At 31.8% G+C, this 26,101-nt stretch overlaps 2 protein-coding genes and 1 pseudogene across 4 annotated transcripts in view; 1 reads left to right on the top strand and 2 right to left on the bottom strand.

Moving 5' to 3' along the window:
• LOC136971951 (uncharacterized) overlaps positions 1-16,717 on the top strand; it is a 36,538-nt gene extending 19,821 nt beyond the window's left edge. Inside the window, exons 5-7 of the mRNA XM_067266470.1 lie at positions 1,554-1,764; positions 9,129-9,272; positions 15,783-16,717. Of these exons, the coding sequence (XP_067122571.1) occupies positions 1,554-1,764; positions 9,129-9,272; positions 15,783-15,941 (514 nt within the window). The 3' untranslated portion in view covers positions 15,942-16,717. The remainder of the gene's footprint in view (positions 1-1,553; positions 1,765-9,128; positions 9,273-15,782) is intronic.
• LOC136971964 (uncharacterized) lies at positions 5,039-6,023 on the bottom strand (annotated as a pseudogene).
• Positions 16,718-16,759: 42 nt separating the features above from the next.
• LOC136971954 (alpha-1A adrenergic receptor-like) lies at positions 16,760-22,253 on the bottom strand. 3 transcript variants are annotated; one of them, XM_067266473.1, is made up of 2 exons: positions 21,827-22,253; positions 16,760-18,693 (listed from the first exon to the last, which is right to left on the bottom strand). In XM_067266473.1, the coding sequence occupies exon 2, from the start codon at positions 18,689-18,691 to the stop codon at positions 17,630-17,632; it is 1,062 nt and encodes a 353-aa protein (XP_067122574.1). In that variant the 5' UTR covers positions 18,692-18,693; positions 21,827-22,253; the 3' UTR covers positions 16,760-17,629. The 3 variants fall into 3 exon arrangements, with proteins under 3 accessions (XP_067122574.1, XP_067122576.1, XP_067122575.1); XM_067266475.1 differs by lacking the exon at positions 21,827-22,253 and adding an exon at positions 19,544-20,476; XM_067266474.1 differs by lacking the exon at positions 21,827-22,253 and adding an exon at positions 19,121-19,408.
• Between the last annotated feature and the right edge of the window lie 3,848 nt (positions 22,254-26,101).

Raw genomic sequence — 26,101 nt, 5'->3', positions numbered from 1 at the left:
ATACATGAATGCATGAATAATTTATTATGTGTGCCTTTTTCCTTTAATTTTGAGTTTAATGTAATAAATACTATGTCTAGATAAAAATTTAGTAAAAAGAAAATAATATTGATCTTGTGAAGCAGTGATCACTGTCTTGTTCCAGCCTGCCTAAGGCAGAACACTTGCTTAAGCTGAAAGATTTAGAGTTTTATGCAATTACTGCTTTTATGGGCTTATATGTAAAAGTTTTAAGTTAAGTTTTATTTTGCTATTTATCTCAAATAATATGAAATTTAATAAAAAATTTTTATAAAATTTTGAAAAATTTTTCAAAGACAAAATAAGATTATTTTCCAAATAAAATGGTGTTGCTCTGAATAAAATAATTGAAATCTTTAGGTATTGTTTAATTTCGATGGTAAATTCTATTTTTCTATTCAGTATTTGGATATCGAAAATATTCTTACATTGAATCTATTGGATACTGGATGTTGAAAATAACATAAACTTTTGTATATAATTAGTGACATGGTATAAATCATCATTAAGTAGAATTGAAGTGAAAAAAAAAACTGTTCATTATTACTTTCTCAACAAATTGTTTATCATCATCTGTTCTTTTGTGTTTCAGTAGGTAAAAGAAAATATTTAAAAATAAAAGAATTTCTAATGCTGCTGTAATTAGATGTATCTTATAATCGAGATGGATTGATGTTAATAATAATAATAAGCACTGAGCCCAAACGGTTAGGAGTTGAAAGTTGAAATTTGGTACACAGTTAGGGTACGTCATGAATATGTACACTAAAAAGGGATTTTTCGAAATTCCCCCCACGGGGAGGGGGAGAGGATTAAGGTTTATCCTAAGAAACAGCTTCTACTGTACTATTTTAGATGTGATTTTTTATTTTTAATTGCACTTTAGTAGGATATGCCATGAGAATGCATCCTAATAAAAACTTTTTGGAAATCCCCGCGGAGAAGAGGTAGAGGGTTAAGGATTACCTTGAAGAACTCGGCTTCTATTGTACTATTTTAGATGTGGTTTTTTGTGTTTTTGACTGTGTTTTTAGTAGGGTATGCCATGAGAATGCACCTTAAGAAGGGATTTTTGGAAATTCAATTCTCCCAGGGAAAAGGAGGAGAGAGTTAGTTTTAGTCAGTATAAAGTGTAAATAATAAAGAAGGAAAGTAAATAGTGGCACATATAGTATACATTTTGGAAATTAATAAATATTTAACCCAAAAACAATAAATCCAAAATAAACGAATTTGAATGAATATTTGAATTTTGAAAAATATTCCAAATTCAAAAAATTTGAAATATGTTCCAAACAAGTTTTCTTAGATTGTAGAATTTAAAATTAATCATTTTATTTAAGTAAGGTTATCATATTTCTTGCACCCGGTGGGAAACGGGTAAGATCGGCTATAATCTTAATTTTCACTACCATTACTTTCTGCCCAAGCAACGCAGGGCTCATCTTCTGATGTAAAATAATACTTTTATAAATTATTTTTTGGATAAATATATTGAATAATTTAATAAATGTGTTGTTTTATTTTACTAGAGAGTTAATTGAAACACTTGCCTCATTTTCAAAACCTCTGGTGATAGCTGTCAATGGTAATGCAATGGGATTTGCTGTAACTCTTCTTACCTATAGTGATGTTGTAATGGCCAGTGAGAGTGCTACTTTTTCTATGCCCTATTCTCAGTTAGGATATACTCCAGAAGGTGCAGGAACTTTGACTTTGCCACAAGTTATGGGTGTCACAATGGTAAATTATCTTCTTTACATGATATTTATTGTTATTTTAGAAAAATGTCTGTTAATGAATTTAAACAAATAATGTATTCTGAATTTAATATTTGAATTTATTAGTTATATTTTAACATATATATTTATTTAAATGTGACATAAGAAGCTCAAACTTTATTAGATTGTTTGATTGAAATAATTGCAATTATGATGATAGACTGATAGAAAAATGCCATCTGCAAGAAATAATGTGTTTCAAAAACATATGATATTTGTAATTGTTGAAACACTTCAAAATATTTTGTTTAAGAAAATTTAACACCATTACACTGAATTTGTATCTTGGCCTACTACATGTAGTGTACACTAACATAATTTTAAACACAAGAAACAGTCTGTAATAATTTGGATTAAAACTTAATAATGAATAAAAGTAATGTATTATCACTAAATTGAATAATAATTGCAGATAGTTTAAAACATGTTTTATAAAAGGCTTGCTTTTAAAGGTTGTCAAAACAGTTTAAACTAAAGATACAAAAAATTTAAATGATTTGATTGGTTTATCAGCTTTAACTTGCTATGTTCTCATTTGGGTTTATTTATAATCAATTTTTAATGTTGCCATAGTTATTTGATGGATTTTTTATTAAGCCTGCTACACAAAATATACACTTTTTCCTCTTTTTCATTATCATACAAAAACAAATAGTGTGTTTCAAAATTTCAAATGTGACAATTGGTGGACTGCAACATTTATTAATTGAATCATTCAAATAAAAAGAATAATTAATTATACATCTTACAATATGACATAATAAAGCACAAGTACCATACACATACACACGTGTGCATGCTTGTGCTTGCCTGTATGTGTGAAACTATGAACGTGGTGTATGTAGATGAGAGAATGAAATAGTGATCTTTAGTCTATTACATTTTTATTCTATCAATGAAAGTATAAATTCAAATATATGTTTAGTCTATATCTACATATACATCCACTTACAATTTGTTATCTGTAAACATGCATTTGTATATTCATTTTTAATAAATTTTCATTGAAAATCTCCATATTTTTAATTAACAAAATTGTTCAAGATTATGACTATAATTGTTCTTACTACAGTTTTATTACTGTGAGAACAATTAGTCCCATGATTTCAGCAAATTATCTGCAGAATTTATTTGGATTTTATTTGTTTTTTTACTATGATAATTTTTAAATAGAACTTCTACTATTTTCTAGTGTTTTAACTGAAATAAAATTCACGATAAAAAATGTAACCATGAATTTCATTTCAGACTATTCTATCCAGAATAACATTACAAAAAATCTACCATAGACAGTTCAAACTAAATAAACTGAATTCTACAAATTTTAAATTCGTGAATTAAAGGCAAATATAATTAGTTGTAAATTTTGGACTTAACAATTATCTACTCATATTCTATTTTTAATTATTTTCAATTTTTTGTAAAGATTACCTAGTCTTTGCCATTATTGTTAAGAAAATTTTTTGTTTTCTTAAATGCAATTTTTATTTATTGAGATATCATTCAATAATAATGGTTTGAACAAGCTTATTTATAGTAATACAGTATCATATTTTAAATCATTTAATGTCAATCTTAAACTGAAATAATAGATTTGAATTCATAGAGTTGTATTAAACATCAGGATTTAGCTAATAAATTGTTCTTGTATATTTTTTTTACCTCATTTGCATTATTAGAGTTTAGTATTGTATTATAAAAATAAAAACCATAAATGGGAAGATATTATTTATTAAAAGGTTAAGTTAAAATATTAATTTTTCTGTGTGACTAAATTGGACCAAAGAGGAAGAAGAAAACGTGCATAAGACACCAATTATGCCCTATGTCAAAATAAATACACACAACATTGAAGACACTTTGTGCAGATAGCATTCACAACTTCTGGTAGAAAAAATTTGCATCTTTACACCAAGAATTAGCCAAACATCTTGCATGCACAAGACAAAATTTCTTACATAGGGCATTACATACTTGAAACCCAAAAATGACAATGCCAGTACAGACCAATCATGTGTCTTCTTACACTGTACACGATACTCATTTCATGCATCACAAACGCAATATACCATCACATAGAAGAACACAACAACAACAACAAGGTTTTTGTAGAAACCACATCAGATGAAAAGAACTGTTTCTCATAGATTCAGTCATTTTTTAATAAACACACAAACAACACAAACTTAATAATTGCTAATGTCGGAAATACCTAGTTTTTTTGCTATTTCTTCAAGTTCATCATCATTATAACAATATCTATTTCCTAGATCACTTGTAATCTGATCATTTGTTCCATCTTTTTCAAGAGAAAAACAGTTTTACAACATTAGCTTCACCTTTTACTTTCTTACTGCCTTGCACATATTCAACATCTTCCTTAGTATGCTTAGCAAATATCTTATTGATACCAAGTTTTTCCACTAGTCCACTATCAGGTAAAGTTAGAACCGAACCTAATATGCCATGAATAGAGAATTCTGGATCACTGGTCGATCCAATCCTAGGAGTCTCATACAACGATAAACCAAACTTTTCAGCAAATCCTACTGGTCTTCCTGGATCACTTGACTTGACTGGATTACCGTTAACATTATTTGGATTAATTGGTTCTGTGAGCAATAACTCTATTAATTCAGCCTTATGTTCAATGTGTTTTGTTTTAGCTGTTGCTTTTGGCATTTTTTCACCTATTTTTTCATATTATGTGCTACTTGTTTAAATTCTATACTACAAAGCCTCTTAGCTGGACTACTGTCACCTTCTATACTTCTCTTTCTATCATCTTTTTGAATAAGATCATCTAATAATTGAAAAAACTTATCTCATAGGGCCTATATATTTTTTTTCCGCATATTTTTTTGAACGGTTGCATGTTATATGCTCTTTGAATTCTTCCTTAAACTTAATCATTGCATTTTTGGATGAGATGCATTCACCAATAAAGAACTTAAGTAAATCCCACTTATTGCTATAAATTAGGCTTTCACAAGTATTTTCTCCTTTATCATAAGAGATAATTCTTTCTCTCCCCACAAGAGTTGCATCTTTCAAGATCAACTTGATATTCTCTCTGTCTTCAACCTTAAGTCTGATAACAATAATCCACCCAATGCGCACCAATCTATTATATATTTTTTATGAGAACCAGGACTTTGCTGCCAAAATTTCCCAAAAAGCTTCTGATAGTTATAATCTTCGTACCCAGCTAAGACTTTGTTTGTTGTGGGGTATTATTAATAATAATCATAATCCTCCTCAGAAAGAAAACTCCACATACAATTTGCCATTCCTATAAAGAAGTTTTGCCATGGCCAATCCAAAAAACATTTTAACACTTCATAAGGATAGCTTTTAAACACTTCTATTTGTTGCTCTTCATTCATTTGTGAGAGTAAAAAAACAAAACATCAGCATAGTGTTCTTTAGGAAAGTCAGTATGATTGTGAGCAGTCACAATGTGTATTTGCTATGTATCCTGCATACCTTACCAAGGACTCTTCTCTTTCCCTAGAGGCTAATTTTTGCAAAAAATACTCGGTTGCCTGCCACTTTATTGCCATTAACTGCTGCATATTCAAATGTGAACTGGTAAGGAGATATTTCTTTTCCTTTGATTTTTTTAATCAAACCATTTAATTTAGCTACTTCTCCTTTTATATCATAAGTCCAGGACACTACTAGCCTAAGCTCTTGAGAAAAACTTGGATGTCCCTTATTATAAAAATTCTTTTCTTTCTTTCAGGCATTGAACTCCATAGTTCTCTCACATCATCCTCTAAACAATAAATACATGCCAATTTGTAGCATATGGTAATATCTAAACTCTCATCTTTAATTAATACTTCTACTATTTTCTTTTTATCTATTGCCCCTTGTGGTGTCCAACAAGCTCATTTGGCAGATCTATACCAAGATAGGGGTTTTGATCATGATACTCCTTCCACTTTAATATCTCCATGCCTATCGGTTTGATAAAATCCAATATGTTCTTTTTTAGGGGTTCTGATAACAGAAGCTCTGGCACTTTTTTTATTACCTTATCTTCTACTACTTGCCACTCTTTTCGTCTTTCGCTGAGAATTAACGATTGAAAATAGAATTTTGCTATTAAAGCCCTAATGTCATCTTGATTCCACAATGTAGTAGCTATCTTAACTAGAGCTATATACTTAAGTGATGGTGTTAAAGTGTAATTCATTATTTACCCCCTACTTAAATACTTAGTATACCATATATTACTAAAGAAAAACATTTTATTTTATTGTGGTATATTGAATCACACACACTCAAACCATGTAGATTTGCTTGCATCAACTTTCATTCAAATTCTAAGGGGTATTATAGATGTTTTCTAAATATAAAGTAAATACCTGATCACAAATAATGCTATAAGAACACTTTAAAATGCTTTATCATGTATCTATACCTCAAAGCATATCTGCAAACTTACAAACGAACTAATTAGTGAGGCATAAATTGTTTACTAACTCATGTGCACAAAATTCCTCGGCAGTGGGTTAATTTGACTTTAGTTTTTCAATCTCATCAATCGAAAGACCTGTGGATTCAGCTATTAAGTCGACAGATACGCCAGTTTTAAGTAGGTTTTCTGCCACTTCGATTTTTCCTTTGATTCTACTTTGTTTGAGGCAAGATACATTATCATCCTCATTTTTCTTAGACCATTCATATATAGCCTGTTCTTCCTTGGTCCAATTATATCTAACCAACTCATTATAAGCTTTACCAATAATTACATCACTTCCCACTATTTTTCTTAGATCCTTTTCACTAGTTTCACTTGCTTACTTAAAAAAATAGTTGAAAAGTGGTGCTATGTTTTCTAATTGATCTTCTTTTGTTTTTGGAAATTTCGGTAGTTCTATGAAAGTATAACTAAAGTCCTTCAGGTCATGTTCGTAATCAACTTTATCAAGAGTAACGTGATCGGACTTATACCTTGGTTTATTAGGGAATAGAACAAAATGAGTGATAGCAATGAAGATAACTTCTTTAAGGTTTTGGTATTGGTCACCTACACCAGCTTGGCTTGAATAAGCTTTAAGTTTGTTAGCAATTATTAGCATATGTAGATTACAGGAAGGCATTGACAGCATCCTACATTCATAGTTATTACATATACTATCTGTATGCTCTGGATAACTCAGGAACAAATTTGGATGAATCCCAGGAATTTTTCATGGGCATCTCTTCCTAATGCCTACCTGTAAATGTTAAGTAATTTGTTCTGATTATATCAGACTATATTAAAGCCTGATATAATCAGAAGTCATTTGGCTTTAAAAAATTCAGGTTTTTAAATGTTTTGTACTTGTATATGAACAAAACACAACATACTCCACCCTAGGTCTTCTGTTGAAAGGTTCTCCCTCTTTACAAGGAAGAGTTGGCAAGACCTGACAGATACAATAAATCTTCAGTATAAACATATACAAACACCTTGAGAGTTTTGTCTACAAAAAACAAGAATCATCAGAATTACATAAAGCTTAACTCTTGCAAACAGAAACAGTACATCATTAAATCTAGACAACACTGACCTGGGTCTAAAACTGTAAAAAAAAGACATAAAGCAGTCCTAGATTTAGGAGCTCCACTGTAGTCATCCTAACAATCTCAGCTTGGATTACATTAATAGAACTGCATCAAATTTTGCTGACTAACTCATGGATGCCTATTGGAAGAGACAGAAGGATTCATTATTGCCATACAAAATCAGGTCATAAATACAAGAAACTATAAGGAAGCACATTTTAAAAGATGCAATACTTACAGACAGCACCTGTAGGAAATGTCATATCCTGAAGAAAAGTATAAAATATCGCATCAGGTTGCAAACTTTTAACACAGACAAACTACTAACATTAATCTAACCCAATAGCAAATATAATACGTCAAAAACTTGCATAGAAATACAAGCTATTACATACCTCAGTCAGTCAAAGAAAACAATACACACAAAATATACAAAATACATACACTGAAGAAATTAGTAAATACTTAAAACTTGTCATTAAAATTAATTGTCTGTGAAGAATACTGGCATTGATCTAGAACAGTGATTCTCAAACTTTTTCGATCCACCGCCCCCTTTGTTCCATAAAGTTATACCCAATTCCCCCGTGTGAGAAAGGATTGGAAATATTCTTAGGAAAACTTTTCTATGAATCTCACACTTTGTGCCCTTACCGTACATTGTTCTCGACATCTGGAAACCATTAAATGCAATGTTTCCTCTTATCCGTTTGACAGAGGAAAGGGAACTTTTATCTTTGATCATCGTTCAGTACCCTGCCTCAAGCACCCCCTAGATTTACTCACTGCCCACAAGGGGGCGTTATCGTTCACTTTGAGAAACGCTGATCTAGAACCTTATCTAATGTTTTCTTACATAGGCCTCACACCATATATACTATGTAAAAGTCTAGAAATACTAAGAGTTCATAATAACATATATACACTGTACTAAACACATGCTATATAGTAAGAAAATTCTTAATTACAGACATATAAACAGACAGCATGAGAAGAAAATTTTTCCTGTAGCTAAGCTTTACCTTGGTCCAGCAAATCACTAGGCATCGGTATAAGTCAGATAGGATACATTCCAACAACACCATAACAATTTATACTCAATAAATTTTCAAGTTATAATTTTTTAATTGTTTTAACATATCCTTTTAATATTAGAGTCAAAGAAACTAGTTTCCTCTGATTGTACTTTTGCTTACTTCTTCTGCTTAATGTTATCATTTAGATGGGATCCCAAAGTTATCACAATAAGTAGAGGATATCACATTTGCTATTAAGTCTTACTGATATGTTATCTTAATATCCAGTTATTCAGTTAACTATTAATGTTAAAATCTAATCATAATAATATTTATATAAAATTATTACTAAATAATCTCTATTAAGTATGAAGATTTCAATTTTTCACAGTATGTACATAGTAGTTGTATCTGCTTTATTAATGAAGAAGTTAATTTTAAAACTGCAGTAATAAGATTAAAGATAGATGATCTGCCGAATTATCAAGCTATAATAAGGTTAAGTTAATAATTAGATACAAAGTAATGTGTCTAGAGGTAGGCGTTTAACCGCCAACTCGTGATAATTTTAATAATTGTAATAAATTAAGAAGCATAATAGGATTAAATATGAGTTAATTGAAAATTATTATTGGAAAAATTGAAATTATAGCATAAAAGTTTGTAAAGTAAATGTTTAATTTCAAACAACCTGGAATGTCACACAAAATTATAATTAGCACTTTTTTTGTTAAATTTAATATTTTTCCAGGCAGCAGATATGTTAATTCGAGGGCAGCCATTCACAGCTCATCAAGCACAACATCACGGACTTGTTTCTGAAGTAATTCATCAGAAATATCTGATGACTTACGTAATTAGTCGTGTAATTAAACTTGCCAAACAGCCTATCCATGTAAGTATTAAATTTATGTAATATAATATCTTAAAACTTATTCTTTTTACTTTCAATTAGACAATATTTTTGTAAAGACACAGGATTTGATTTAAAAATTGTCAATCTTTTTCACATCAATATGAGAGTATGATTTATCAAGTCTTAAATAAAAATCAATGCCATCAAATTTTAAAAAATATATTTAGAAGCTATTCTTAATTATATAATATCTTTGTTTTTTTTTTTTTTACTAGAAGTTTTAAAACACATTAAATTTGTCCAGAATGAAAATAAATTACTTTAAATTCTAGTTAAATAAAAATAATCTTAAATTTAAATTATTTTACAAGCATAAAATTTAACCATTAAAATTACCAGATTATATTAATATATGAAAGGAATATTAATTTGAAAATTATTTGGTTTTATTCTTTCCTCAGTATTTTCTTATAAATGTCATCTAATTAGTCCTGAAGTTATTGCTTGAATTTCTGTTGAGTTTAAAATAAAACTAATTAGAAACAAGCAATTATTTATTGTGACAATGTCACAATAAATAATTGCTTGTTTCTAACACCCCTGTACAGTATACCCCGAACTTACGCGATAGATGGGACCGAGTGATAACCACATAAGTCGGGGTATAATTTCGCATATAAATACATACAAATTATTTTGAACTGGGGCCGGTAACTAAAGAAAACAATAATTTAGAAAAAAATGTTTAATAAAATCTTAGATAATACATATGTATAACAAATGTATATGGTGTACAATATATTTTAAAAAATCCAGATAATAATTATGCCTTCATGATTATCATCTGGATTTATTATCCAGCTTGAATCACAACAATCAAATAATCATGCCGGCCGGATTTATATATCCGTCGTGATTGATTGATTACGATGACGATTCTGACTTGGTTTCTTATAGGGTAATGTATTTAATAAGTGTCATTACAATGTCTGGCTGCAATTTTTAATTCAGTTAATTTAAGATATATGCTCTTCACTTGAAATTAGTAGTGGCTTCCCCTGTACATCATACTTTTTTTTTAACAATAGAGTTATGCCGGTCATCTATCTAACTCCTTTCGGGGGAAATTTTTGAATTGAAATAACTTCCGATCTAGATCGGAAGTTTGTATATAGTTAATCGGGGCCTCTTGCCCCTAAGCTTTCCGTATTTGGTCTTGGTCTCGACTTTTATCTATCTAATTCCATTCTCGGGATTAAGGACAGACAGACAGATGGACAACAGTAGAAATTGATAGATTATGATTTTTCAAATTGCAATTCAATAAAATATATGATACTAAATTACATTTTATCTTAAAATTTCAATAATGTGTTATATCTACAAGTTTGTTGATTTTGATGACAAAATTTATGCATTCCTTTGATAAAACAATGTAAGTTGTGTCTTTTATACACAGACATTGAGATGCATATTTCCACAATTATGAGATGCATATTAAAAATTAATTTAATCATTATCATAGTTTCTCTAAAAGTTTAAAAGAAATTTATATTGTTAATTTTTTTATTCAGATTATACTTTTGTTAATATTTGAATTATTTGTTGGAACTTTTTTGACAATGAATTGCAGTGTGGAAAGTTTCAATTTTAAGGTTTGACTGACTTTAATTGAAGAATATTTTTGTTTTATAAGAGAGTGAAATAAATTGATAAACTTATATTTAGAAAGTAAAAACACAAAAAAAAAAAATTTACATCTTGTATGTGGCCCATATATTAAAGTTTTATCCAAAGTGTAGTGTGTTTTCAGAAAGGAAAATAGAACAAATAGAATAGTTGTATTCTCATTGTTACTTATACAGTCAGATATAGATATTTAAGTAAATAGATAAACTGTAATTCTGGAACCATTTTATTTTAAATAATAAAAATGCAACCTTTCTAAAATCACTTTTTCTGCATATATGCTTTTACTATGGTACAGTATTCCTTCTTGATTTTTAGATGCTAATTTGTCTAGCAAAAAAAAAATTGGATTTGATAAAACTCTCTTGCTTTCTATAAATATCAAAATTGTTCCAGATTTATTAATCTGATCTATAGTTGTTGTTAAGTAAACTTATTTTAAAAAGCTTCACTTAGTATAAATACCTTTAGCTTTATCATTCTCAATATTCACAATATCACAAACGTTATCACGAAAAACCATTCTTCTAATCAAGTGTAAAGCTTTATAGCATAAGAGTCTGGATAAAGCCAATAGTTCATTCTATATTTCCAGTCTGGCCATATCACCAATAAGTGTTAAATATAAATCTTGACAATGTATCTTGAGGATTTTTAGAAAAATTTATGTTCAATATTTCTAATATCGTATATTCTAGTTTTGTCAACATGTCTATTAACTGATAAAATCTCTGTTCTTTACAAGTTGTAATCATATTCAAAATATAAGAAAAATTTTCAACACTAAATTAATAAGATCACATTGTGATTTGTAAGAAAATTGTCTTTAAATCCTCCAAAGAATTATTTTACGTGTTTGAAAATATTAACAACACAGCAACGCTAGCAGAAAATTTACCTGTCTCAAATTGTATCTTCAAATTAGAGTTTAAAGGTTAATCATCATTGCTCAGAAGACGAATTTTTTTAAATAATGCATTATATATTTTCGACGACGATTACGGGAATAGCTCGAGGGCGTCTTTCTTTCTTTCTTTGTTGTTTCATATGAAGACTCTAACCTGTTAGCTTTTTCTCCAAAGCGCTGAGGGTGTCAATCTTAATCTTTGAGTCAAAGAAGATAAAAAAAGTATCTTTTACTTGAAGATGGACAGTTTAAAAAAAAAAATGATGAAATTCAAGAAATTTATAATTATTTTAGTAAACATCCTTTAATGAATTATTGATATTAACTGAGAATCTTGTACCTTTCACACACACACTATAACTTTGAATTTAATGTTCTTTTCTAAACACCTGCTTGTCTTGTTGACCTTGCATATTTTACCAGTGCCTACAGCTGGCCATAGTTTTGGTATTTAATTATATTTCATCTCGATGCCTTGTTTTGCAATTACCATAATTTCCTGTAAATAGCCCGTCTAAAAGTCTATTTGAAAACAGATGAGAGTTATCTACCAATTGTAACTTCCAGTTATAAACTGGCATAGTTTTTCGTTTCACGAAGCAAGAATAGATTGAGTAAAGAATTTTTCATGTTTTTTTAATTCTCATTGTGATTTTCCCAAGGACATATGGGCCATCCGTAAGTTTATCTTTAGTTTTCTTCTTTCCAAGTCAAACCATGCTTTAATCATACACACCTACTTGAACTTGATTCTTAAAATCTGATAAATTTCTGGTAATTCTCAATTCTCTACAAAGTGACACTCAAAAAACTTCAGAAACCATCTATATTTTATTTTTCTACAGTGAACAGAAGACGAGTGATTAAATGGCACAGGTTTGTAAGTCGGATATTTTTGACAAGAAAATTTTAACGAGTTTATTTCGGCATTTATCACCATTATTATTAATTGATAAATAAACCAAAATGAACTGAACAGATAAAAAAAGTTTTGTATGATGTTGATTGTGTGATAATCATTTTTACAGTACTTAATGCAGTTTAGATGTAGATGGTTCCATCTCAAACTTCGTTTTTGGTGGCCACTATTGAGATATGGAGTTTACAGTGGTAAGGGTTATGTGCACGAAGTTACAGTAATTTTGAAATGAATAAATTTACTAAAAATAAGAGTTTGTATTATGTGTCAGAAGACATTATAAGCATAAGATTATATTTTTGTTCAAAATGGAGCTCAAATTATACATTTAATTATTATCTTACTTTTTCTATTATATGAAATTTTATATTTACCAAAAAAGGCCAGATTTGTATGCATGAAAATTTTCCAAGAAATGCTACGAACGATGGCAAAACCTCGATATAAACACCGTTCCCGTCCTAGGTTTAATCGGATTAAGGTTGTCCGATAATGTACGTAAAATATGCACTTATGATTTTTACTGCGTATTTTTGTAGATTTGCTTAATTCCATCCAAAAAGTGGTCATTTTAAAAATTATAACTTGTTTTCACGAATGCAAGTGCATACAATTTGAGAAATGTCATTTTTGCCATCCAATTAGAAAAGTGTTCGAAATAAAAATGTTTTAAATTCGAACCGTCTAACTTCCGTAGATTTTGATGTCGAATTGTTTTCGGCCGGATCTATTATAAGTACGTAGTATATATATTTTTGCACATTGATTTTTATATGATTATATTATCTTTACTTAATATATCATTTTCCAGAGCAAAGCCAGGTGTCTTGGCTAGTATTAATTAAATAAACTATTCATGTTTCAATTGATCCACTTTAATGTTTTGTCTTTTTTCATTTTATTTTGCAAAAATTGAATTTATTAAATATTATGTTCTTAAGAATAGAGATGCTATTCTTCTTTTGTAATCAAATAGATCAAACACTATACAAATTTACCTTGATGTTTGACGACTTATCTAACAACAAAATGAAGAAATTGTTACTTCTTGAGAAATTGAATATTTTTACCGTGTGTGGTGTATTATAGTTTTGCTTTTTTTCTTTTTGTTTGAACGGTCTCGGTTTCTTTATCTACCGTACGTGGTTTCAATTCATATTCTGATTGACTACAATCTAATAATTGAATTTGAACTTCTTTCATGCAATGAGGTAAACATCTTTACCATCCTGGCCATCCAATTACTAAATGTTAGATGATAGAATTTGATAAACTTCAGAACTATTCGAAAATGATGACAATTATAAATCGAGTTAATAATAATAATTATATCGAAACAAGCAATAATATTTAATCTACATTATTTTTTTACGTACAATCTGTAGTGTTAAGGCTAAATTATTCCATTTTATAGAATTATATAATTTTTATGGAAATTAATGGAGGTGAGAAAATATTGCTAAATTGGAAATGAGAGAATACAAGAAACATTTATTTGAAGGATAAATTTGGCACGAGATAAAGTTGGAGACTCCCCAACTTAATTCACGGCATTTCTACGTGCGAGGTTCGATAAACAAGATTTTTAAATAAACTAAAAAAGTATTTGTGAAAAATAAACGGTCGATTTATTAATTACGTAATTTTTATATTGTTAATTCCGTTTTCGTCTTAGTCGATCTTTGTCGTCATTTTTCTAGATTTCGGCAGATTTTGTACAAGCGACACTTTTTTCGGGATAATTTTTCCAGAGGAATATCTAGTTTAAGACACGTAGGAATAATTTGAAAGTTGCCGTTTGTTTCACACACAGACGAAATTAATATTTGCTCTGTAAAGCGCATTTACATAAGAGTTCACACTTTGGATGATCGTTAGAAAAAAGTTTATGAATAATGGAATAAGTGCTAAAAACAAGCAGACAAATGGGAAAATTATTGTATCGATTAAAGAGGAATGACATTAATCACGATTTTTTTAAATGTAGTTATTGTAGAATGTTATATTCTACAATAACTACATTTAAAAAAATCGTACATAATAACATATTATAAAATCACAATATTCAATTATCTAACATGAAGATAATAATTCTCTAATAGTGATAACTTAGTTTTTTATTTCAATAGATTAATTTTCAGAAATAACTGTAATAAATTTAATTTTATCACCTATTGTTAAGTATGAAAGTTTTCTTAAATTTAATGAATAAATTGCCTCGCATTAAATGATTCCTAAAATAGTTATATTTTTCAATTTAATTTCATTGAAGAACAAAAAGCTTTTATAAAACCTCATTAGAAATTTAACAAAACTATTTTATTTTTGTGAATAAAGTCTTGGATTTGGAATGAAAATTCAAAAGTTTGTAGAATTGTTCGATTAAATTATTTAAATAACTTTTTAAATTTATCTTTGTTTTTTATATGGATAATTTACATTAGTCAAGATTAGTCATTGTTTTCATCCTATACTATAAACAATTTTTATAATTCTACAACATATTAAGAGTAAAATTTTTTGTTATTAATTTACATACATGTATGTATAAGTAGTATGCTAATGATGATATAAATTAAAGTTGTTTTTAGTGTGCTCACTTACATACATTTATATGATCGTTATATGTATGTATACACACACACACACACAGGATGAATCAAAGGTCTTTTAAATATATAGTCACAAACGACACCCCCATGTTGTATACTTATAGAATCACACAGAAAGGAATACATCTTTCTCTTTCTAATAAAAAATGGTTTGTTTTTGCATTCCCGACCCACCTGTAAAGTTAGTTAAGACCTTTCAAATCAACCTGTATAGATATCACATCGGTAGACAGTAATATTGATGGGCCGATATCGTTTCAAAAGTCAATTGGCGAGTTTTTTATAATTTGGTTAGTCGACAGAATTTGTGTAAGTTTCATAAATCATTATATTATTTCCAACTTCATTCTATTAAAAATCATTCCTAATTAAATTTCACGTGTAAGTGAAATTGACGCAAACTATGTTTCTTTTCTGTCTAGGCGATGGAAACTACAAAACTGATGATGAGATGCCATCTCTGGGATAAATTACGAATGACTCTAGAAAGAGAATTACAGCTGTTACCTAAACAGTGGCTCTCTCTTCCTTGCCAACAAGCCATACGAGAAGCTTTCGGCGACGGTCTGTTTGCAAACTAACGCAAATTCGCATCGAGAAGCTCGCCACAAATAAATATTAATCCTCATAGTAGGTGAATTATCATTCTTTTTTTATGTTAATACTGAAAAAAAAAATTTTACCAGATGTCTTTCACAATAATAATAATAGTCTGTTACATATAAACAAAAATATTTTGTTAACAAAGAAACCTATTTTACTCACTACAGTACACAAAATTTGATACAAAAATCAAAAGATTCCGATCGATTTACGCTTATTATCTCATCCTTTTCTTATAAAGAACTTTTCGCCAAGAGAAGAAAACGCTACGCGAAATTATTTTCGAATTTCTCGACGAACATATCCTTCCGATCCGAATCTTTTGATTTTCTTACTACAGAAAAAACAAAGGGGGGGATGCCTTATTTGTTACCACCAGTTGAATTAATTTTAATTTATGCAGTTTGATATGAAACTATATCAGGTTTGTTGATATTAGAAATTGCAAGATGCCTGACAACTTATATATATATAAAAATTGTAGTATATAAAAATTATATATTTCATAAATTCATAAAAAATTACTTTAATAAAGTAATGACATTGTAAATATATACAGTATAAATATATATATATTCTCTAAAGTTTGATAAAACAATATCTCCGTATCTAGAAATTTGTTATTCATTTTTGTTTCCTATTACTTTGGATCATCTCTGAGTTGCCGATTTAAAAACAATTGAATGTTATCCAGAAAATAAAGTTGTATAACTTATAGTATTTGATACAGTGAATAAATAATTTGTATATCCGACTGTGTCTCAGCATAATATACAGGAAAACAAGTCATCACGGATCAGACTGTAATATCTGTAAATTTTATTAAATCAAAAAAAAAGAAGTATTTATAACAGTTTTGTATGTTCAGTTCATACACAAATAAGCATAGACGATTACACACGAAATCAGGAAACTACCACCGGCTACACTTCGAAATTGAAACCTTTATGAAAATTGTTCTACTCTCCATTTTTTTTATTGTTTCTATTAAATTACCATCTTTACCTTATAGACTATACATTTATTAAAATATTTTATAAATATTTATTTATTCACTTTTGTAGACGTTATTCGGAAAGTCAACAATGACTATTCAATTTTTTTCTTTTGTGTGTTTGTGTATATGTATTGATAGATATGAGATAATATAGGATATATTTAATGATAACTGCTATTTAACAATCTGGATGGAATATTCTGAGTTTAAAAAAATGTTTTCCCCCTCGTCTCTTTTTTAATAAAATATTTTTTATCATTAGTATTAATTAATTAATTTTTTAAAATAATTTCCCACGTTAAATCGGTTTGCAAAATTAGCTCCAACATTAACGGTCTTAAGGGCAGTGTGATAGTTGTTGTTATTTTTTTTTTTTTTGTCATTTATAACGAATTGGAAAGGAAAATTTCGGAAGTTAGAGAGGATGGCACTAAAAGAAATTGCCAAATTTTCGAAAAATTCGTGTGTTTATGACGGGCTCGACTACTAGCGTAAGATTTCCGTAAAGAATTATATGACCTGTCTTGCATATATTGTTTCGACATAAATAAATAAATAAATAAAAATGTCGTATGCACCTTAAACACTAAGCGCTTTTAAGTGTGAAATTCAGTTTCGTTTCTGGAATCCTTTATTGCTCAAGGCACACTCGATGGCTCAGTTTGTTTTTTAGAGATCGTAAGGAGATTTGGACTCTTTGAAGTTTTCTTTTCTTTGTGCATAAATGTTGAGACTGGGAATGATATGTACTCTCAGGCCGATCCCGTTGCCGCTTCTGTGCATGTCTCTCTGACGTCTGGAAATCGTTATGTGACTCTTACAGCAGCAGTAGTAGAAGAGCTTATTGAATGCCTCTCGAAATTCCTTATTGGTTGCTGCGTACACGTAACTGTAAATACAGGAATTGGTGACGGCCACCCACCAGGACGTGCTGATTAAATTGATATCGATCGGCAGGACGACGTTAATTGCAGAAGTCACAACTAGAGGCATCCACATCAGCAGCATCAGGATGAATATGACGATATTGCTTCTTAGGAGGTGCTCGTCGGTGAGGACGTAAGCCATCGGGTTGTCCAGCTGTGTCATTTCTTGCTTGAAACTCTTCAATTTTATGACGGAGCGCGTGAAGTACCAGATGCACAGCAGCAGCGGCAACAATATCAAAACACAGCCCATGGCGATCTGGTACGGTAACCACGTCAATTCGCGCGCGTTGTAAGTCAGCTGACAGAGAACGGGTCCGTATTCCATGACGTGTTGGCCCACGGCGAATCCGATAGCGGCCATCCAGCTGAAGAAAACGGAAAAGATGATTTTACCTTTGGTGCAGCAGACGTTGTAAGTCACCACCTGCCCCAGCCCCAGGAAATTGTCGATGGACACGAACATGGCGGACAGGACGGACACTATAAAACACACGGACGTGGTCAGCCATTGAAACGTGCAGAAAGTATTCTCGTTGGGAATCCCGGCCAAGATGGCGACGCAGTACGACGGCAACACCAGGGCGGTCACCAGCAAGTGTCCGAGGGCGAAGTTGACAAGGTAGATGTTGCCGCGGGTCTGAAGGGGTTCCACCACCACCACTCCACTTATGACGAATATACCCCCGATGCTACCGCACGTAGATACCAAAGTCAGTACCACCAAACGCAAAACGCTGTTCCAAGTGACGGGATCGTCGTCTGTTCTGTGGACAGTCAGAGCGAGAGACGTGTAGTTGTCCATCCCTACAACGAAAACAAAATCGTCACACTAAACAATAGGAAAATTACGTCGGACGCCCAACGATACGCGTAAATACGCAACTGGCGTAACGGGTGACGGCTTCGACGGCGGCCAGATTCGTGCCCTTTTTCGTTACACGCGGTAATCTGGGCATCGGTTTATGGGAATAAAAGGAAAATACCTAATCCCGTGACGTGGATCGCGCGTATCTTAGCAACAGGTGACCTCTTATTCGCCTGCAACGGGAATCGATTCGCTGTTTACGGGATGGAACTGCGAAGATAAATAAAGTGCATTATTTATTAACACACCAATTGCAATTTGGGAAATTTCTCGTCGGTCACGGACTGGAAAAAAATGGAAGCCAAAGCAGAAGTTTTTTGCAGGAAAATCTATATATAAATTAACGTTAAAGCCGGCGACGGTTACCTTGGTTACCGCGCCTTTAAAATCGTGGTACCGGAATTAACGGCGCGTACACGACACGTCCCTGCCACGGAGCGACGGCGTCACGCAATTTCTGTTTACTAACGAAAAAATGTGGCCAGTTGATGAGGAGGAGAAACACTGCGGACGCATCGCGCGCGACTAATAATAGAGCGTCACACTTCTGTAAACATGACGTCTTGTGTGGGTGGACCACGTGTTCCGTGGAGTTTTCTTGAGCCGATAACCGCATTAATAATTCCCAAAAGATAAATTAATCCGTTAAGTTTTAAAATGTGATATATAAAAAGGTGACGACTAATTTTTTTTCCAACCCTAATAAATCAATGTGTTATTATTAAGGTGTCCACTAATTTGCATACATCTTGGTAAAAGTTGTACAAAGGAAAAAGATTAGGGTATAACCTTTGTTTATAAGTATGAATTTTCTTGGAGAATAAATCACACAAGGAACACGCAGTAATTAATGGAGTTATACACTGTTATAATAATTAGAATAGTCAATCAGTTGTTAAAAAACGAACCGTTCGAGTTTTATCGACCGTCCCCTTTACGGGTGAGGAGGACGATTAAAATTATTTTAAAGTCATCCCTTTCCATCCGACTGTATACGCGTTCTTAATCCGATAACAAATATGGCGTCCGGACATAAAATGGCCAAGGTCGGTTGTAAAGTCGTTTTATACTCTAACGTCGTATGACTAAAACAGATTGAACGGCTGCGAACAATTTCACGGTAATGTCTCGCATCTGGTCGTTTTATTACGATAACTTTTAAATCGTTTTTCGTCCCCCCTTCCCCCTAAAATACGATGGCATCGAAGAAATTTAATAATGGGAAATTGTTTTGGGGGTAACGTGTGACAAAACGCGAAACTTTCTTAAAATGCCCACGATAATTGTTCGTCCGAATGGGTCTTACTTAAAAGGCACCAGGCATCGAGTTGCAGCCTGCTTAGTAGATCCTCTCCCGTCAAAGGGCACGTGCACCGCCCGTCGGGTATCGACTTAAACGGTCGTTTCTCCTGGCGTTCGTTCGCAAGGTGCCAAAAAACGAATGGTAAGGAACCACGCGGGAGAGAAAAAGCAGATAAGGCTTGACCTATAGTCCGGCTTGATTGATGATGGAGCGTAGAAAGAAAACAATATCCATCCATCGATTGAACTATCTGACGCTAACGTAGTTTCCCCTCCCGATTCATTACTAATTGTTTTATAATATTGCTCGTGTAGGAAATTTAATCGAATTTCCGGAGTGTTTCCGTCGAGTTTTTGAAACCGGAAGACACATCCGTTATGCAAATTTCGAAACACGAAAATTTATTTTTAAAAAAATGCCTTTCGTCTTGTCTCATATTTATCGCTCGCCGGAAGGATTCTCCCCCTTTTTTCCCTGTGTTTTAAGAGGCAATTTGCGAACGGAGGATCGTCGTAACTTTCTCGGTTTTATCGATCGCCATTCAAAAACCGATAGTTTTTAATTAAAGAAAGAATGCGTGAGCGTGTTTGGACGTGGCGAATCGATGGGCAACAATGCCTGGCGGGGTGAAGGTTACCAAACCACGCCTCGAAACAAATCACACCCAATGGGGAGTTTCTCGCCGGATAAATAAATGGGACCGGGTTAAATAAGACAAAAGATAATTATTGTTTTCGGGTCAGTGGCTGGTTGAAGACACTACGATAAGATCCAGTCGGTGTGACATGGCCACGCTTCCTCGTTTATCTGTCTATTTTCGTCCCCCCTTCCTCCGGAAAACAATAACATAAAGCCGTTGTTAACGTTGCGATTTGTCGTCATAGATTATTAATTTAGAATGGGAGTGACACCACAAAACTGTTGTTATTTAATAAGGGCTGGCACGTGGAGGAGCAACTTAATGGAGAATTTAATAACGAACGAATGGACGGACGGAGAGACGTACAGTACATACAAACCCTAAAGTTAAATTTATGAACGATTCGTTATACGTTTTAGGTTAATTTCCTTTAAAAAAAATACCCGAAGTTGGCGGGAATAGTAACGTTTCCGATGGCTTACAACCTTAAAATTTCCTCAGACACGTGGGCTATTAATAAACCTTACAGTTAAAAGAAAAAAAATGTCTTCGAAACTATATCCAAAATGTCCGACGAGACCATTTATATAAATTATTATTATTATTTAAAAACACATAAAATAGAATTACACTTTAATCCGCACTTCAAACCGAAAGTTTCCTATTAAAAAAAACATGAATTTACGTCCGAAAAACCGTAAAAATTTTAACAGAAATTCAAAAATATCGTTCTGGAAACACTCGAACCACACCGACACGAGACGTAATTCACGTGACGTGACGTATTTCAAAATTTTAAATTTAACACAAGGTAACGTATATTATATAGGTTTTCTAGTATTAAAAAAAGAGAAGGGGGAAAACACGAATTTTTTTAACGCACAAAAATCGTATTACAACGTCACTTTTGTCTTTTAAAAATTAATTTAAAAGATAATTTTAAACAGAAAAAAAGGGGTCGAGAAAATAGTTTTAGACCTCCATTTTAAGCCTATTTAAACACAACTCGACGTGTTATTATTTAAGAAACGTGGCGGTAGAAACCAACGACGTAATTTACTTATTAAATAAGCAAAAAAAAATCGAGAATAATAAAAAATATGTATTTATATATATATACACACATTACCTAGTTTCTGGCAGACGAACTTGGCTGGCCGACCGAAAGCGTCTGACTCGACGATCTCGATGGATGGTTGCTAATGGTAACGGAATTCACGCGCTCTCGTAACCATAACAACGTCGGTCGGTTCCTTAGCGATCGTCTCTCCCGAGTGAGTGGACTTAGCTTCTTGGCTTTCCGTTTTCTAACGCTACTTTCCACGTCATGGACAAAATGGCGCGAGCAACCAATGGACGAAGGCGGAGTGGCGGAGGAGGCGCTTTATTTAAAAATTTTCGGAAGAAAGTTTCCACGAGTTTCGTCATTTCGGAAGTGGTCCTTATTGGCGACTGCTAAATTTGGCTATGAAAACGCGCGATTCATCCTTTCTACTTATTATATTTATACGCGTATTTTATGTATTTCCATGATTCACGTTTCTCTTTAATACATAATTTTAAAACGAGTAAATAAGACGCGTACGCCTTTAGTTAAAGAGGGAGACGGAAGGGAATTTGACCCTCCACTAGATAATACGGCGAAACCGCCGTTAACGGACATTTCTACAATCAGCAGACCCCTTCGAATAGGACGTCTCTTACGTTTACCTCTAAATAGCAGTCAAACTTCTCGCTCCCGACGGTGTCCGCTATTCGGAGGTTGCGCTGTATTCGTACACAGCGCAACCTCCTGGCAACCAACTCTCTGAGCCCGTATGTTTACACTAAAAACCGATTTCCTGTTTACACAGGTTTTACTGTATACGCATGGGCGTAGCCAGGAAGGGGCTTGGGTGGACACGGCCCTCCCCAGTTAACCTGGTGTCTCTCCCAGAAAATTACAGCCTCTACTAGGCCCTCATAACAAAACCCTTATAATGCTATTGGCTACGCCAAGGTGTATACGTACGCTTTTATTTCACGAATACAGTAAAATAAAAGCGTGTGTATACAGAAAAACCTGTGTAAACCGGAATCGCGCACTGCCGGTGTCCGTTTTGTACAGGTTTTACTGTACATGCTTACTAAACATCAACGATTTAATATATATATCCTTTCTAAATTCAAAAATAGTTTAAAACACCTGTTAAATATTTTAAAAACGTGTGACGTTTCAACTCGAATGACTACTTGTTACGCGTTTCACGTTAGTAATTAAAATTTTAAAATATAATTCCCATTTTCGAATGAATTATTAAACAAAAAGCCGTTAGAATTAATGAACTTTTCAAAAAATAATAATAATAATAATGATTCAGGCTTACGGTAATTACGACACACGAAATTACTCGTCGACAAATAATAAACAAAGGTTTATCGACTTGTCAAAATGTCGTCCGTTTTAATAAATACCGAGATCATTTTTTAATAATAAAAACAATGCTTTTTCCAATATAATAAGGGGTCATTCACACACGTTATGTCATACTTCTCGTGTGACAAGACGTTGCGCGTCATGCGAAAACGTCACGGAAATTCGTGACGATAGCGTTTAAAATTTAAAAAAAACAATTGATGATGATAATCTATTGTTACGAATACTGAATTAGTAAAATTCGTTTGTTATCTTGCGTTATGAATATTAATATTCATTGATAATTAATGGAGGCATTAAGATATTTTATTCCATAATTGCACGCCGTATAAATTATTGAAAAACTAAGTAACAGGGGGTGATAAAATGTAGTGTTAGACGGGGAGCTCGTTTAGTGTGACGTTAAATGGCATAGAAATAATTAAAATAAGCCTAAAGTTGTGTTCGATAAATTGACATTTTTAAGGATATAAATAAAATAATAATGGGTAACTCGTTATTAACACTAAGTGAGATTAAGTTTTATTATAAAGACACTATAATTAGTGTTTCTCCATCTGTCTATATCAGTGTGAAGTATGGATCGTATATTTAAATATAAGGTTTTGTTAGGATCGAATCTCTACATGACCTTTGAATAATTGATGGATTAATCTAAGTTCATACACTAACTGAGATAAATTTTTATTATAAAGACACTATAATTATCTCAATTAGTGTATGAACTTTGAATAAATGGAGGATTAATCTAAGGTCATATGTAGAGATTCGATCTCTATAAAACGTGACATTCAAATATATGATCCATACCTCGTATTGATATGGAATTTAAGTAAATTAGAGTTTTTTTCAGGGGTAAAGATCCATCTGTCTCTATCAATGTGAGATATGGATCACATATTTGAACGAAAGGATTGAATCTCTATGACCTTTTAATAAACGGGGGATTAATCTAAGTTCACGCAACATCATTGCACGAATTTAATCTTATTACTCGAGCTCACACATTGCTCGAACAATTTGAATAATTTCGCGAAGAATTGACGTCTATTGTTACCAGTAGCAATTGGATCGCAATCCGGTTTTCACTTATTATTACTTCTGTTGAAAGACAATCAAATAAATTGGTTTGGCGAAAACAACAATATAATCCGAAAGGACTTTGCAAGGTCTGTCTGTGAGCCAGATCTTAATCGCATTAATTATTAATTCACATCTTGATTAATAAACAACATTAATAAACCCAACTACAATTAACACATACATAAATATAATTAACTTACATAGCGTAGGCCTGCGTAACAGGAGATATAAGAAGAATTGTTGGTAAAGTTATTAATAGACAAGGTCAAAGTCTCCTTTAATTTATGGATTTATTATTATTATTAATATTAATAAAAAGGTCAAAGAATTGAATTACGACTCCAATTTTTCTAAGTGCAAAGAACCCTTGAAGGATTTACCATCTGATATTCTCTACGACAATAAATTTATTCTTTATTATTATTATTTTTTAACCTCATTTAAATGATACGCCATGGCTTCGGATTGTGTTCTTGCATTTTAATCTCGTTATTAAAAATTAATAATGCAAACAAAGGCAAATGTTCCACTTAAAACTGAATTCTGTCAAGGCGTGCGGTGACAATAATGTGAATAATTAAACAGCAATATGCAAAATTACGGGCTTGATTTAGTGTCAAAGACAATGAAGATGCTTAAAATTACCGATTTTTTAAAATGGATTTAACTTTAAAAAGCGATTCTCCATAATAGTATAAGCCAGTTAGATGCAGCTTTATGAAAATTCGCATTATTCGAGAATAATTTAAGGGTTATTTGATCAGAATTTTACGTCGATTCGATCATCGACTTAAATAATTACGTATTAAAATCGATTTTTACTAATATCTGCATCGAATGATTATTTAAAAAGTATGCAAATCGATCGGGAAAGAGGGGGAGAAAAACTAGTGAATTTGAAGCCAAAGTCAGCAATTTGACTGCTACTTTTATAAATCGATATTTTTCTAGTAGCGCATTGCAATAGGAAAGTCTTTAGTGTAAAGTTTTTACTCTTATCTTCTGCATAAAATGCAAAAAAAAAAAAAAATTATTTTCTGCGGGGGAAAATACAATAAAGATGATTGTAAATAGAATACCCATCAGCCAATATCGATTACGAAAGTGTTTTACGAGTTTGTCCAGAAAACAATGAAAATTATCCTTACAAATTACGAATTTACTTCCAAGAAAAAAGAGATTTTGACGAATTCTCACGAAGGTTAATGCCAAGAATTTTACGACATTACTAAGAACAATACCGTCCGTGTTATTGAAGTTATTTTGTGTTATGGCAAGCATAATCCCGCATATCGATCAATTACAGAAATCCATTTCTTATAAAGTATTTCGAGATCTTCAATTTTTAAATTCTCATCTGAAGATTATCGTGTCCAAAATAAGATCAACAAAAAAAAAAAAAAAAAAAATCTATTATTTAAAGATTGGAAGCTTCTAACTTGAAAGTATTAAATAAAATTCTTATTTACTAGGTAAAAATTGCGAGAAAACCGGAAGCAACGTCTTTGTTGCAGGATGTTTTCGTGTGGAAGCTTTTCTACTTGGCTGCAATAAACACTTAAGTTACATCGTCGCTAAAGTCTTTTATTGCACTGAGGTCGAATTTATATACCTGCAACACATTCTTGATTTCCCCCTCTTCGGGTACGTGTACAGTATCACGAGAGAGCCAGTAGAGCCGTCTGCACCCGGGTATCGCACTTAGGGGGCCTCAGAAAAAAGTATTTGTTATAAATAAAGCAAGAATATCTAGTATTCACTCTAGCGTGGTTAAGGGGGTAAACGTTGTTTTTTGTAAACTTTTATTATTTAAAAACATAACTTTTTAACGTAGTTTTGTATGTTCTTTTAGTACACTAAGGACCTCAAAATGATCTATTGGCCTGGGCTTCTTTCGAACTCGGA

This window comes from Centruroides vittatus, unplaced genomic scaffold (assembly GCF_030686945.1).
Source record: "Centruroides vittatus isolate TY-2023 unplaced genomic scaffold, ASM3068694v2 contig_2734, whole genome shotgun sequence".
Lineage (NCBI taxonomy): Eukaryota > Metazoa > Arthropoda > Arachnida > Scorpiones > Buthidae > Centruroides > Centruroides vittatus.
Note: the sequence above shows the minus strand (reverse complement) of the source record. Positions and strands in the feature narration are given on the sequence as shown.

What these genes read in the sequence shown, in the direction of transcription:
- LOC136971954 (XM_067266473.1), bottom strand. Translation starts at nt 18,691, where the DNA reads ATGGACAACTACACGTCTCTCGCTCTGACTGTCCACAGAACAGACGAC.